Consider the following 15911-nt stretch of genomic DNA (forward strand, 5'->3'; position numbering starts at 1 on the left):
CTTGGAGGTCGTCTACACTTTGTACCCCAACGCCCTTCGTAGATGTAGAAGTCGACTTAAAGTTGCGCAGAGTGCCTCTTCATAACTGTACAAGTCGTGCTCGTTGTCTCTGGTGTGCCAGCTGTTGGTGGTGGCGGCGGTGACAGCAGCGGCCGCAGCGACTGGTGCCGGTTCCGGCTCCGGCTCCGGGGCGGGCCTGTCGTGCTCGCTGGACCGGCAGTTCTGGGACGAGCGGCGCGGCCGCTGCCTGCCCTGCACGCAGTGCCCCGACGGGCAGGTAGTGCTGGCGCCCTGCGCCGTCAACCGCGACACCGACTGCGGGCCCATCTCCAAGCTCATGATCGACTGGTCCTGGCTGCCCAGGCGCGCCAACAGGACCGCCGCGCGTCCCTCGCACCGCCACCATCACCACCACCACCATCACCACCGCAAGAGCCACCGCCACGGTGACGGGTGGGCCTCCTCCTCCGAGATCGACTCGTCGGCGTTCTCGTCGCACTCGGAAGAGCACGAGGAAGACACTCCGCGGCCGGCGCGCAGGCGGCAGGGCCACCACCACCACTCCCGCTGGTCCTCCTCCTCCTCCTCCTCCTCGTCGTCGTCCTCTTCCTCGTCCTTCGCGGAGGAATCGTCCTACAGCTCGTCTGCGGAGGACGGGTTCGGTACTTTCAACAGGACGTCGTCGGTGTCCTCGCAGCGGAGGAACAAGACGTCGCAGCACAGGAAGCACGGCGGCGGTGGGCGGAAGCACGGCCACCACAGCCACACCCACAGCCGGCACCGCGAGGAGCACCGCCAGCGCAACTTCACCGGCCACCAGCTGCCGGACGCCAGGAAGCCGATGCTGCCCGAGTCGGCGGCGCAGCTCAAGGAGGACTCGGCGGCACCGGCCCAGACCACGCCCCGGCCGCACCACGCGCAGCCTCAAGCCCAGCAGCACCAGCACCAGCAGCCGTTCTCGACGGCCGAGACGCTGGTGTGGGACTGGCAGGTGGTGGTGCTCGCGCTCGCCGTCTGCGCCTGCCTGCTCTTTTTCCTCGTCACGGGCATCTACTCCATACACCACGCGCGCCAGTGGCGCAGGCTCAAGGACAACTTCGAGGCTGGTGAGTACCCTCTCGGCGTCGCGCTTGAAATTCTCTACCGTACTGCATGTCGATAAACCTCCTTTTTAGTTAAGAACATGTGACGTCCGTTGGGATTCGTGACGTCATATACAAAGCAAATTTTATATATATAATTATTTTTTAATTTATCAGCATGCTTCTTTCTCTCAGGGATCTTGTCTTTTCTTATCACTTTTACTTACGTGTATAAGTAAATATGAAACGGGTTCTTGAAGGGCCTCAGTTATTCTTGTACCAACTTTAGATTTTGAACGTGATGACTAAAATATAATTGCCGTTAACTGAATTGAATGTAATTTTGTTAATTTCTCTTTATTGACTGCAAAGCAAGGCTTGAGAGAATTTCGATTGTTGCCGTCAAGATCAAACTTACTGAACTCATGGAATCTTTATAGTTTAAAAACATGAAATTTAACGTAAATTAATTACCTGTTGCAATTTAAAAAGGTTCTTATAACGAAATCTCTCGCATTTACAGTTACTGTTAACACTGAAAAATAAATTAATACTTCGGCGCGTAATGGCCGACCAGTGGCTGCATCGGAAGATGAGCCTCTCGCAGCGCAAATTACTGAAAAAATGCTTATTAAAAATAATTAGCCACTGCGAGCATTTCAGGTGACAACTATTGCAAAGAAATTCATTTTGTAATAATAATAACAAGTTTATTTTAGCAATAAATACGAACAACTTACATAAAATATGTGTAGCCGCTCAATGGCTGCCTTCCGTATAGCGAAACAAAACGGTGTGTGTACCTCAAAATACGTCCTTCCTCCTCGGCCGTAAAATCGCGTCTCTTTTGAACCTTTTTTTTCATAGACATTAAATAAAGATGCTATCGCTGCATATCATTTGTTTCAAGAACATTAACTAAATGTTTTACACTAATTATGTTCATAAAATACGTAAACTACGATTTACAACCGTCAAAAATGTCAATATTTATGTGACGTACCGTCACAAACACTAGAACGAATCTCTTACTCCGAATTCGAGGGTGTCCTGATTTGAAACTGTCCAGCTGCGCCACGGAGATGCTCAACCAACTCCATTGGTATATGTTGCAAGAGAGGTGTTTTGTATCACCGTGTGGCTTAGTTTTAAACACCAGAGAGCATATTTTCCTAGAAGACCGAGCCATTATATTGCTTCCTGTTGCGTATATCTCGGGAAAAGAAAGAGAATGTAAAATTAGAGCGATCCGACCTCACAACCAGGCTTACCAAAATCGTTCTCCCTGGGCTTCCACATCTACATCCATACTCCGCAAGCCACCTGACGGTGTATGGCGGAGGACGCTCTGAGTACCTCTATTGGGTCTCCCTTCTATTCCAGTCTCGTATTGTTCGTGGAAGGAAAGATTGTCGGTATGCCTGTATGTCGGCTCTAATCTCTCTGATTTTATCCTCATGGTCTCTTTGCAAGATATACGTAGGAGGGAGCAATATACCGCTTGACTCCTCGGTGAAGGTATGTTCTCGAAACTTCAACAAAAGCCCGTACCGAGCTACTGAGCGTCTCTCCTGCGGAGTCTTCGACTGGAGTTTATCTACTCGTATCATCTCCGTAACGTTTTCGCGATTACTAAATGATCCTGTAACGAAGCGCGCTGCTCTCCATTGGATCTTCTCTATCTCTTCTATCAACCCTATCTGGTACGGATCCCACACTGGAGAGCAGTATTCAAGCAGTGGGCGAACAAGTGTACTGTAACCTACTTATTTTGTTTTCGGACTGCATTTCTTTAGGATTCTTCCAATGAATCTCAGTCTGGCATCTGCTTTACCGTCGATTAATTTTATATGGTGATTCCATTTTAAATCACTCCTAATGCTTATTCCCATATAACTTATGGAATTAACTGCTTCCAGTTGCTGACCTGCTATTTTGTAGCTAAATGATAAAGGATGTTTCTTTCTGTGTATTGGCAGCACATTACAACTGTCTACATTGAGATTCAATTGCCATTCCCTGCACCATGCGTCAATTCGTTGCAGATCCTCCTGTATTTCAGTACAATTTTCCATTGTTACAACCTCTCGATATACTAGAGCATCATCCACAAAAAGCCTCAATGAACTTCCGATGTTATCCACTAGGTCATTTATATATATTGTGAATAGCAACCGTCCTACAACACTCCCCTGCGGCACACCTGAGATCACTCTTACTTTGGAAGACTTCTCTCCATTGAGAATGACATACTGCGTTCTGTTATCTAGGAACTCTTCGTTCGAGACTGGAACAGGACAGGTGGAAATGAGAGAGGTACACGCAGTATTCTTCGCCACACGTTATAAGGTGGCTTGCGGTTAGAGTTGCGCTCTACCAAAACTACGGTTCGGCAATTTTGGTATACTACATAAATGATGTAGTAAGTGGTAAGATAACTGCTAGTGTTGGTAGCATTAGTAGGGAAAAAAAAACGTAAATGAATTGTGAGGCAGAAACTGGGAGTCGACGACTTCTCTTTGATTTTTATTTGTTTGTTTTGCACATAATTAGAATCATATATCGCTCAGTTTTAGTTCTTTGAGTGTCTTATATTCGTACAAAATGTAAATTATGTTGTCTAAGTAATAAAAATTAGTTGATCGCGTAACTTTCGCTCTTTTATCTTACCAAAACAATTAATTTTGATGCAAGTACACTTTACATGCACAAATATAAAAAATCAGTGTAACTGTTGTTATTTTGTATGCAGTAGAACGTTCTTTATAACGATTAAAGGCAGAAGCTTCCTGTTATTATTGATAAGTGCAAAAGTTGTTTATGAATAACAGAAGCATGTTTCATAAGCTCGACAAAATATTGAAACGATGTTTGATATGTCTTTTTCCTTTTAATTTTACCTTTCTCTTGGGAAATGCGTTTTCTAGTGCTATTTGATAAGTCTGTTGCCTATGTTTTTATTTTCACTACTACAACATCCCTCTGTTTCACTTTAAAAAACCACAGTTTTCGAATAAAAACAGAATTAAATAATTAGCTATAAATACCGTTTATTTTTAAGTAAGAGGCAGGAGGATACCTATGCAGAACAAAAATGTTCTGTATATTACACTCAGTTGCTGTACGGTTCACCGCTTCCGGTTTCTAGGGGAACCTAATGAGAGACTGGGTGCATACGCAAACAAAACGACCGAAATGAGGTAACGGCCGATAGGTATGCAACAATATCTAACGTACAAATAACGCTGTTACACTTTTAAATAATCAAAGCTACGGTAGTCTCCGCTTACTTCTGACAGTCTACGGTAGCTTACGGTAGTTTTATAACTTTGTTTACGGTGTATAGGTGTGGACGTGGAGGGTAGTTATAATTAAACTTCCGCCACTTTAGAGGGCCCCAATGAAAAGCGAGTGATCGTAGGGCAATAAGACGTCGTGGAAACATTTGCAAGTACATGCGGAAGAGAAATAACAAATAAACCATTGAAAGAAAAAGATTTTAATTTCCAAATGAGGGGGGTAACATTCGTTAACTGCGTACCATGCTTACGTTCTGGCTACAAATGTTGCTCAGTGTGACGAGTATCTGGATCCACGACAGCCTGGAAGCGCACTAGAGATACCGTTTCACAGTTATGTAAAGAATCAGTCTCAATTGCAAAGTTATTTTTCTTTCTCAAGCGTTCGCAGTACTTTTCGAATGGTGGACCGTAGAATGTTCAGATGTTGTGACACAGCTCGTGCATTGCTTGAAGAACGAACACTGAGTCCAGCATTCTTAGCCATAGCAACAGTAACTTCTTCAACAATTTGTGGCACAGTTGGCCGTCGGCCTCTCCTTGGAGCAATTCCCTAATCGCCAGTTAATTCGTTGCGTAAAGAGGGCGCCTCCTATTCCTTTAACGCGTCGATGCTCGTGAAGAGCAACGGAACTATTGCTGTTTTGACAAAACAGCTTTACGAGTAAAGCCATGCCCACCACGACTGTATCCATGCTGACAACTTTAATGCGCACTGGTGCTTGTGTTACAAACCTACTTCACCGTACCAGAACCGGTGGCCAACGGCAAGTCATGACACTGACACTATTAACACTACAAATCCTGCAGCGCTCAGTCTGAACATCATTCCTTTGAAGTTGGCTACCCCTATAGTAAACAGTTTTCCGTCTACACTCGCATGTAGCGGAAGTTCAACAATTGTAACCACGGTGTAGATAACCAAGCGGATAACAATGTAGACCTCGCACAATTATGCCTTCCTGGGGTCTACTCCAGCTAGATTGTCTTTGCCTTTCTCAGACCCGCAGATAAGGCGACAAGTCCGGAAGTGCATTGTGTGGGTGAAAGGGTTGGGTGCTTCTGAGGTACAGTGTTCTGTATTGTTTACGTTGTTTTGAATGATTATGGAAGTGAAGGAAAAGTGTGAATCTCAGTGTTTACACAGTAATAATTGGTAACATTCAACCGTAATTTTTTTCCTACACACAATTCAACAACGCGTTTCGAGAGACAGTGCTCTCATAATCAAGTAGTAAAACTTATCTCATGAGGTTAAAACGCTAAAAAGTCAACAAACACAAGTGTGACGTTCACAAAATAAAATGGAACAAAAACACGTTGGACTATGGGTCCTCGTCGTACATAGTCCAATTTGTTTTTATACCATTTTATTTTGTGAACGATGCAATTGTGTTGATAGCTTTTTCATCTCATGAGCGCAGTTTTACAACTTGGTGATGAAAGCATTGTATATAGGACAAAAATTGCGGTTCAATGTTACCCATTTAAAAACATTCAAATGTTCCCTCATATCTGTAATGGATAATATTAAACTCCCAGTCTTTGCAAGGCATCCGCCACTCGATGGGAACCGTTAAATGCAGCGCCCCAATCTATACTGACAGTCTTCACTGAATTCCTTCGAAGTCATCCAAGGCAAAACCTACTTGCAAATAAACAAGTAATTACAATGCACCTAGATCATGATGGGTATTGAGCTGTAGTACGCTAGTGTATGCAGCGTCTGTAGTAGATACAATGGGTGTTGTAAAGGACTCGGCAGAGCAATCTCTGTTTTCGGCTACCATGAGAGTAACTCCATAATGTCAACTTGATAAGTACTGCAGCAGTAGTCAAGAATAAAACTAGAGTTTTGTAGCCAGTTTTCTCAAGAGAACAACTAAATTTCCCTAGAATCCTGCAAAGATCTAAGGTTTCTTTTTTCTTTTTATTGACGGTCTTAGTGCTGATTTCAATCTTTCATTCCATTTGAAATCTTTTCTTAATGTTACCATTAAGTATTCAAATGATTTGCTAGGCTCCAGAAATTTACCACTGACACTGCTATCTGATGATATAAGAGGCGACCAAAAAGAATCCGTTTGAAGGCCGTACAGTCGCGCCGGCCGGGGTGGCCGAGCGGTTGTAGGCGCTACAGTCTGGAACCACGCGACTGCTACGGTCGCAGGTTCGAATCCTGCCTTGGGCATGGACGTGTGTGCTGTCCTTAGGTTAGTTAGGTTTAGTAGTTCTAAGTTCTAGGGGACTGATGACCTCAGAAGTTAAGTCCCATAGTGCTCAGAGCCATTTGAACCATTTCGTACAGTCTCGAACCGTTATGTCAATCAGGAAAAATCGTCCTATGCATTGAGTCAATCATCTCACCTAATCGCTAGGTTGGAGATACTCGTACCACTTTGGTAGAACGCCGTGTCCTGCTGCGTGAAGAAGTCTGTAACTGCCTGCTGCAAATCCTCGTCTGGCAGGAATCGTCGACACTTTAAGGCCTTTTTTAAGGGACCTAAGGCGTCCGCTCAACTGTCTTCCACTTGAGCAGGCGTAACTTCTACATTACGACATTTGCATTTAGGGGGCGCATACATCATCATGAAGCAGCAACACAGAACTTGGCGCACCGTTACAAAACAGTGAATTTTGACAGACATGCTGCGCCATACATATTCTTTATTCTCTGATGGATGTGTACCTGTGTTTGTGCTACGGCAGCCAAGAAGAGAATGAAAGCCTGTTGCTCCTTTTTGGATGCATTTGGTAATAACGCGACCATAGTTCACGTCTCTGCATTTAGCGCATACACGCCGCGAAGTTACGAGTGCCACACTGATCCTTTGTCTGCATGTGGCTGCTTATATTCCCGCATAGGAGTCGCTCTACGTTGCATATACGCTGCAGCAAAGCCCTCAAACGGATACTTTTTGATCATCCCTTTTTTTTCGTGTTAAAAGGCTTTAGCTTTTATGTGAGGGGCGTCCAGTAAGTAATGTAACACTTTTTTTCTGAAAGGGAGTTGGTTTTATTCGGGATTCCAATACACCATATTATTCCCCCACTCTTTTCGCTACAAAACCCCATTTTTCACCGAGCGGGGTGGCGCAGTGGTTAGACACTGGACTCGCATTCGGGAGGACGACGGTTCAACCCCGCGTCCGGCCATCCTGATTTAGGTTTTCCGTGATTTCCCTAAATCACTCCAGGCAAATGCCGGGGTGGTTCCTTTGAAAGGGCACGGCCGACTTCCTTCCCAATCCTTCCCTAATCCGATGAGACCGATGACCACGCTGTCTGGTCTCCTTCCCCAAACCAACCAACCAACCAACCCATTTTTCAACATAATCTCCATTCATTCCTACGGCGTAATGCTACCTTCGTGGGAGGACATGCTTGCCTACATGGTACGTCGCAGCTAACGCGTTACTGCATCAATACGTCGCCATCATCCACGTACTGCTTCCCACAGAGTGCATCCGTCAATGGGCTGCCGCGCCGAGTGGCCGGGCCGTTTGAGGCGCAATGTCACGGATTTCGCGGCCCGCCGGCCGGAGTGGCCGTGCGATTCTAGGCGCTACAGTCTGGAGCCGAGCGACCGCTACGGTCGCAGGTTCGAATCCTGCCTCGGGCATGGATGTGTGTGATGTCCTTAGGTTAGTTAGGTTTAAGTAGTTCTAAGTTCTAGGGAACTGATGACCTCAGAAGTTAAGTCCCATAGTGCTCAGAGACAGAACCATTTCGCGGCCCCTCCCGCCGGAGGGTAGAGTCTACCTTAAGGGGTAGGTGTGGGTGTTGTTCTTAGCATAAGTTAATTTAAGTAGTGTGTAAGTATAGGGACTGATGACCTCAGCAGTTTGGTCCCTTAGGATTTCACACACATTTAAATATTTGAACATTCAATGGCCAAAGACATGGAAGTCGGAAGGTGCGAGATCCAAGCTGTAGAGTGGATGAGGAACAAGAGTCGAATGAAGTTTTGTGAGTTCCTCTCGGGTGCAAGGACTCGTGCGAGGCCTTTGTTGTCGTTGAGGAGGAGAAGTTTGTTTGCATTGTTGTGGCGACGAATACGATGCAAGTCGTTTCTGCAACTTCCTGATGGTAACACAACACATTCCTATATGATCGTTGCACGACGAGGGAGGACATCAGACGTAATAAACCCTTTAGAGTCCCTGAAGACCGTCGCCATGACTTTACCGGCGCAGATGTGGCCTTGAACTTTTTCTTCGGAGGAGAGGTGGTGTGGGGCCACTCTGTGGATTGCCGTTTTTTTTCGGTTCGAACTGATGAACCCGTATTTCATCGCCTGTGACAATTTCTTAAAAAAAAAAAAGAAAAGAAAAAGGCACGATCAGCCTCGTAATGCTGAAGCAATTCCACAACAAATGGCAAATGGTCCACAGTTGTTTTTATGGTCGTCTATTGAGCAACGAGATGTTTGTCTGTGATCCGTCAATCACCTTGAATGAGATTAACTGTACGTTGCAACATTGCAGGAGTCGGCGGCACGCGGGAGATAGGACAGGTTTGCGCGACATTGTTGCGTTGACTACACACGTCTCGCCCAACGACTCAATGTGCGTTTGTTTGCTGTTAAGGCTCCGTAGACATTCTGCAAACGGCTATGAATATCTGCGATGCTCTGGTTTTCCACCAAAAGAAGCTCAGTGACAACGGTCTGCTTGGAACGCACCTCCGTTACAGACTCCATTTTGAAGGCGACGTATAGTGCCGCCAGCTATCGAAACGTCATGAAACTATAGGGGCTGAAGCGGGAATATTCCACGATGTCCTATAACAAATTCTGCATTTTTCAACCGAAACTGGTCGAGAAAAAAAAGTGTAGGATTACTTATTGAACCCCTTCGTAGTTAGCTGCTATTTAGTGAACCAAATGGAAGTGCTGTCGTATGATCATTGTGACTTAGTGTGTTCTGCGTACGGACCGTGAAATTATGTGACGTATGCGTCTGGCGCGAGAGCGCTTGAAGTGCTGTACCCGGTGGAGCGCAGATGGCTCGCTGTGGCCGTGATCCAGAAGCAGGTCACGTGGCCGCATGCAGTCGGCAGCCAGACGCATGGCATGGCGATGCGTGGCCAGCCAGGTGTGCTGGCGCCGCTGCATTCGTCTCGCTTTGCTTCATTCAGGCCAAAGTGGAGGACAGGCGAAGAAACGGCACCAATATACTCTACTGGCCGTTAAAACTGAAGCTACGTGCAACAGACGTCAGATTGGCATGAGGTGTACTACATTCTTGCATTTGCAAATGAGCAGCATTTCAGAGCAACCACGCAGAATGGGTTAAGATAACGCCAATGTACATTCCTTGCGTAAGGGAAGATAACGCAACGGCTTTCTCATTCAGGAATCGCATCAGAATGTTCGTTGTTTATGAGAAGATCGTGTTATGCAGCGTGTAAGGAGAATGTGTCGGAAGTCGGCAGCGACAGGATCGCGGCCTATCGAAACAACGGTTATCCCACCACTGTTATGCGAATAGGGATTCGTTGGGTTCAGGACGGCCACACTCAATGCCATGCAGAAACTTAACGGCCCCACGCGTCTAGCGCACTGAGAGGCCAGACATACTGTTCGTTCGGTTCGTTCTTCCGTGTAGGACTGTACAGCTACGTCACATAACGTGAGTCAGGAACTGAGCTTGACTGCGGCAGAACAAGTATACACATGGATAGTGCGGCGCCGACTGTAGCACCATGTGCTGTAAGCGCAGCGGCTATTGTTGTGGCTTCTCTTGATGCGCTGATAGTGGTACAGAGCCACATTCGATGCCATGCAGAAACTGAAAGGGCCCACGCGACTAGCGCCAGAGAGGCCAGTCAGATTATTCGTTCGGCCATTTAGGATTGTATGGATATGTCATGTAACGTGAGTCAGCAAATAGGTTTGTTTGCAGCAAGACAAGTATACACTTGGACAGTGCTGCGTTGTCGGTAGCACGATGGACTGTCGTCATGGCGACTCTTGTTGTGGCTTCCCTTGGTGGCCGATATTGATGCACCCTACTACGGCAGTGGACACAGGAGTGGCAGCATCGTTTTCGAGACGAGTCCCAGTTCTGCGTGCAAGATCGCGATGGGTGTAGCCGTGTGAGGTGACCCATAGTATAACTAACATTGCCAGGCTGCGCCCGTCACCGTCATAAGGGGCGAGCAGCTGATGTGACGGTATGACGTGCCATTGGGTACACAAAACAGTCGCCTCTGTTTCGCGTTGCTGCAGACGTTACGGCACAGACATGTTAACGCTCGTGCCTGTGACCGATCTTCGAAGTCTCTATGACGATCGCTTTGGAAAAAAAAAACGCAAGACCATGTTTCCAGTGCTGCCTCGACCTACCTCGATAGACAGAATATTAGACTGTTCCAGTGGCCAGCACTTTGAGTACATTCAGCTAGACGCCTTTGTTAATTCTCCAAACAAAATATTCGTACGTCTTTTCTCTCAAACTCATGTGTCTAATAAGAACAAAAGAAGTTGCAACAAAGGTTGAAAAAGAGGGAGAAAGAACTTCCATACACAGTTGTCACTATAAGTAATCAACAAAGTTTGTATGAAATACAACATAAAAATGTTGAGGCTCCGCCGCCAGGGTCAGTTGACAATAAGTTTTCTGGGTATGGTACCGCATCATATTGTAAACAATTATTACTGGAGAAGCCAACGTTCCGTCCACAGTTACACTGATCTTCTTCTGGGTCTACTGGGTGTCTTTGCTGCCCAGAGTCTGGTCGCGGAAGGCTACGCAATTATATTGCGGCCCGCGTCCAGCAAGAGGAAAACAGGAGCTCACACCTCATTGCCCGATGACTACCAATCACAGTATGCACACTGGTACAATGCAAGAAGCAACAGCAGATCCTCACTCCCTCCAACGGAGTTACCTATTAAACTAAAGTTCTGCCCCTTCTACCTCAAGAGACCAGTTATATCTCTCAACAAAATATTCGTACGTCTTTTCTGTGAACCTCATATGACTAATAAAAAGAAAAGAAATTGCGACGGAGGTAGAGAAAGGGTGAGCTTTCACAAACAGTTGTCTGCTGTAAATAATGATTAAATAATCAACGATTCTTTTAAAATTGTGATAATGACAAGTTCAGTGAGCAGTCATGGTAAAATATAAGTGACTCTGGACAGTTAAAACGCATTAGTAGATCCAGAAAAAGGCCGCTGTAATCGTGACCGAAACGTTGGGTCTTCAGTAATAGTTTTATACAACATACCGCAGTACCATATACACTACTAGCCATTAAAATTGCTACACCACGAAGATGACGTGCTACAGACGTGAAATTTAACCGACAGGAAAAACATGCTGTGTTATGCAAATGATTAGCTTTTCAGAGCATTCACACAAGGTTGGCGCCGGTGGCGACACATACAGCGTTCTGACATGAGGAAAGTTTCCAACCGATTTCTCATACACAATCAGCAGTTGACCGGCGTTGCCTGGGGAAACGTTGTTGTGATGCCTCGTGTAAGGAGGAGAAATGCGTACCATCACGTTTCCGACTTTGCTAAAGGTCGGATTGTAGCCTATCGCGATTCCGGTTTATCGTATCGCGACATTGCTGCTCGCGTTGGTCGAGATCCAATGACTGTTAGCAGAATATGGAATCGGTGGGTTCAGGAGGGTAATACGGAACGCCGTGATGGATCCCGACGGCCTCGTATCACTAGCAGTCGAGATGACAGGCATCTTATCCACATGGCTGTAACGGATCGCGCAGCCACGTCTCGATCCCTGAGTCAACAGATGGGGACGTTTGCAAGACAACAACCATCTGCACGAAGAGTTCGACGACGTTTGCAGCAGCTTGGACTATCAGCTCGGAGACCATGGCTGCGGTTACCCTTGACGCTGCATCACAGAGAGGAGCGCCTGCGATGGTGTACTCAACGACGAATCTGGGAGCCCGAATGGCAAAAAGGTTATTTTTTCGGATGAATCCAGGTTCTGTTTACAGCATCATGATTGTAGCATCCGTGTTTGGCGACATCGCGGTGAACGAACATTGGAAGCGTGTATTCGTCATCGCCATACTGGCGTATCACCTGGCGTGATGGTATGGGGTGCCATTGGTTACACGTCTCGGTCACCTCTTGTTCGCACTGACGGCACTTTGAACAGTGGACGTTACATTTCAGATGTGTTACGACCCGTGACTCTACTCTTCATTCGATCCCTGCGAAACCCAACATTTAAGCAGGATAATGCACGACCGTATGTTGCAGATCCTGTACGGGGCTTTCTGGATACGGAAAATGTTCGACTGCTGCCCTGGCCAGCACATTCTCCAGATCTGTCACCCATTGAAAACGTCTGGTCAATGGTGGCTGAGCAACTGGCTCGTCACAATACGCCAGTCACTACTCTTGATGAACTGTGGTATCGTGTTGAAGGTGCATGGGCAGCTGTAGCTGTACACGCCATCCAGGCTCTGTTTGACTGAATGCCCAGGCGTATCAAGGCCGTTATTACGGCCAGAGGTGGTTGTTCTGCGTACTGATTTCTCAGGAACTATGCACCCAAATTGCGGGGAAATGTAATCACATGTCAGTTCTAGTATAATATATTTGTCCAATGAATACCCGTTTATCATCTCCATTTTTCTTGGTGTAGCAATTTTAATGGCCAGTAGTGTAAATAAAAAAACTTTAATGTCAAAATAAAAGGTATCTGAAACCTTTGCGTCCAAGTTATGGACCGATAATAGCGGTTGGATTAATATAATGAAATCTGTGTTAATGTGTATGAGTTTGAGGGGGGGGGGGCTGTAGAAAGAGACCATGGCTTGGCTACATAAGCAGGTTCGAGTGAATGCACGATGCAGCAGTTATGCAAAATTCAAGAGGCTTGCTTGGGATAGGTAAGTGTAGGGAGGTGCATCAAGCTAGTCTCCGGACTGTAGATCACAATAGCAAAAATTACTCCGACAGCCTCTAAGTATTTAGTTTAGAGAGCGCTCTACCACTACTATGGTTTTGATCTGAGAGACATGGCAAAGAAGCCGTTGTACCGTTTTATAATCGATCAGTTAAACAAAACTTGTTCTCAGATTACCTGTAACAGAAGAACGAGGAGCTTGTCAACAAAAGGTCATTACGACATGTTCCTACGTATTTTGGCCCAGTTTCTTAAGATAGCAATTTACCCAAGAAAGGTGATGATTCGTTTATTCTACGCCTTTTTCAGACAGAAAACCCGCTGAACGGAAGCTAAGAGCAGCCAGTAGGCTCACAGAAAGAGAGTACCGAAATAAGGCTGTGAAGTACGTGCAACAATGTTACGAGTCATTTCGCATGCTCGTCACGGATGAGAAATGAGATGCGCAGTGTGCCTCTAGGAAGTATACCGACAAGTATGCAGGCCAGCAAAGGGCATTGTCCTCTACCCCTTCGTCTGTGCCTTGGTGTATGCCAATGTAACGGTCAACTCTTCCGCGCGGTGTATGTGTATGTTAACTGTTGGTATGCCTAAGATCTTAATCCCGTCAAGCACTTTTCCTCTACTTCCTATGCTGTCGACCTCGTCTTACCTACTTCGCTTCGCATTTATTTTATTTTCAATGTTTCTGAATTATTGCCGTTTAGTTGTGCGTTAAGTCTCCATTTAGTCTTGCAATTGATTTTAAGTTTAAAGTAAAACTTGCTCTTCCAGTTGTTGAAGTTTACCTGGACTAAAGACAAATAGTACAATGCAAGCAGAACTTAAATAGTTCACATATGTGCCTTTAATACGTATTTGTCCTTCTCTTTCCGAGTTTACAGATTGGGAACCGTTCTTCAGGACTGCTGCGAACAGTGCTGGTGATATAGAAACTCATCATAGATTGCTGTTTCAATTCTGAAGTATTCACTATCCTAATATCCTTCTGTTGATATAGTAATGCGACATAGATAGAGGGCTGTGCGTTCTTCAGTATACGACATAGATAAAATCGGTTCTTTGGTTTTTAAGGGCTGTTTATATAGATTTTGTTGAAAGCGAGCCAGTATCTTTCTCAAAATTTCCACAGTCAGCGCCATGCAGGTACTGAACAATCCCACGCGACTAGCGCCCGAGAAGACAGACATATTGTTCGTTTGGCCGGTTAGGATTGCACTGTAATGTTAGTCAGAAAATGGGTTTGTTTGCAGCAGTACAGGTATACACGTGGATAGTGCAGCGCCGTCTGTAGCGCCGTCCAATGCAAGCACGGAGAGTATTGACGCGGTTTCCCTTGGCGCTCTAACAGTGGTACACCTGACAGAGTAGTAATTAATATGGATTACACCTTTTTATGTCCTCATGCGTAACTGAGTGGTAGCCGCCACGGCAGCTCAGCGTGTTCGGTCGGAGGGTTAGCAGCCCTCTGTATTTTAAAAAAAACTGAGTGAATAGATCTACAACGAACTTCAACGGATGTCTTGGGACCTCCGCCCCAAACAAAGACAACGAACATTAACAAACAAAATGAGATTTAATAGAATAAAAAAAATAAAAAGAAAGTGGCCAGCGCGACTGTCTGCCATGCGGGGGACGCGGGTTCGATTCCTGGCATTGCCAGTTATTTTTTTTTTCATGGGGTGGAGGACTAGTACGGAGTGCACTCAGCCTCGTGAGACCAACTGAGGAGCTTCTCGACCGATCAGTAGCGGTTCCAAAGCCAAGAAACCCTACAGCGACGGGGAGAGCGGTGTGCTGACTACATGCTCTTCCATACTGCATCCAGTGACGTCATGACATGGCGGGCGGTCGAGTCCGCTTGGCCCGTCTAGGCCAGAACGTGGAACTTAACTAACCTACTCCATATTATTATTTCATTAATGAGTTATAAATGCACCATTGTGTTACATCCATTTCCAGTTCCTATCAGTTCCTTTTCTTGTTTTTATATATACAGGGTGTTACAAAAAGGTACGGCCAAACTTTCAGGAAACATTCCTCACACACAAATAAAGAAAAGATGTTATGTGGACATGTGTCCGGAAACGCTTAATTTCCATGTTAGAGCTCATTTTAGTTTCGTCAATATGTACCGTACTTCCTCGATTCACTGCCAGTTGGCCCAATTGAAGGAAGGTAATGTTGACTTCGGTGCTTGTGTTGACATGCGGCTCATTGCTCTACAGTACTAGCATCAAGCACATCAGTATGTAGCATCAATAGGTTAGTATTCATCACGAACGTGGTTTTGCAGTCAGTGCAATGTTTACAAATGCGGAGTTGGCAGATGCCCATTTGATGTATGGATTAGCACGGGGCAATAGCCGTGGCGCGGTTCGTCTGTATGGAGACTGATTTCCAGAACGAAGGTGTCCCGACATGAAGACGTTCGAAGCAATTGATCGGCGTCTTAGGGAGCACGAACATTCCAGCCTATGACTCGCGACTGGGGAGGACCTAGAACGACGAGGACACCTGCAATGGACGAGGCAATTCTTCGTTTGTTGACGATAACCCTAATGTCAGCGTCAGAGATGTTGCTGCTGTACAAGGTAACGTTGACCACGTCACTGTATGGAGAGTGCTAC

At 45.9% G+C, this 15911-nt stretch overlaps 1 protein-coding gene across 2 annotated transcripts in view; it reads left to right on the top strand.

Annotated features, from left to right (window-relative positions):
* Window positions 1-15911, top strand: part of LOC126174897 (putative protein TPRXL) — a 475391-nt gene that overhangs the window by 28297 nt on the left and 431183 nt on the right. For both annotated transcript variants that reach the window (XM_049921320.1, XM_049921321.1), the window contains exon 2: window positions 122-1106. In XM_049921320.1, the coding sequence (XP_049777277.1) occupies window positions 122-1106 (985 nt within the window). The remainder of the gene's footprint in view (window positions 1-121; window positions 1107-15911) is intronic.

This window comes from Schistocerca cancellata, chromosome 3 (genome assembly GCF_023864275.1).
Source record: "Schistocerca cancellata isolate TAMUIC-IGC-003103 chromosome 3, iqSchCanc2.1, whole genome shotgun sequence".
Lineage (NCBI taxonomy): Eukaryota > Metazoa > Arthropoda > Insecta > Orthoptera > Acrididae > Schistocerca > Schistocerca cancellata.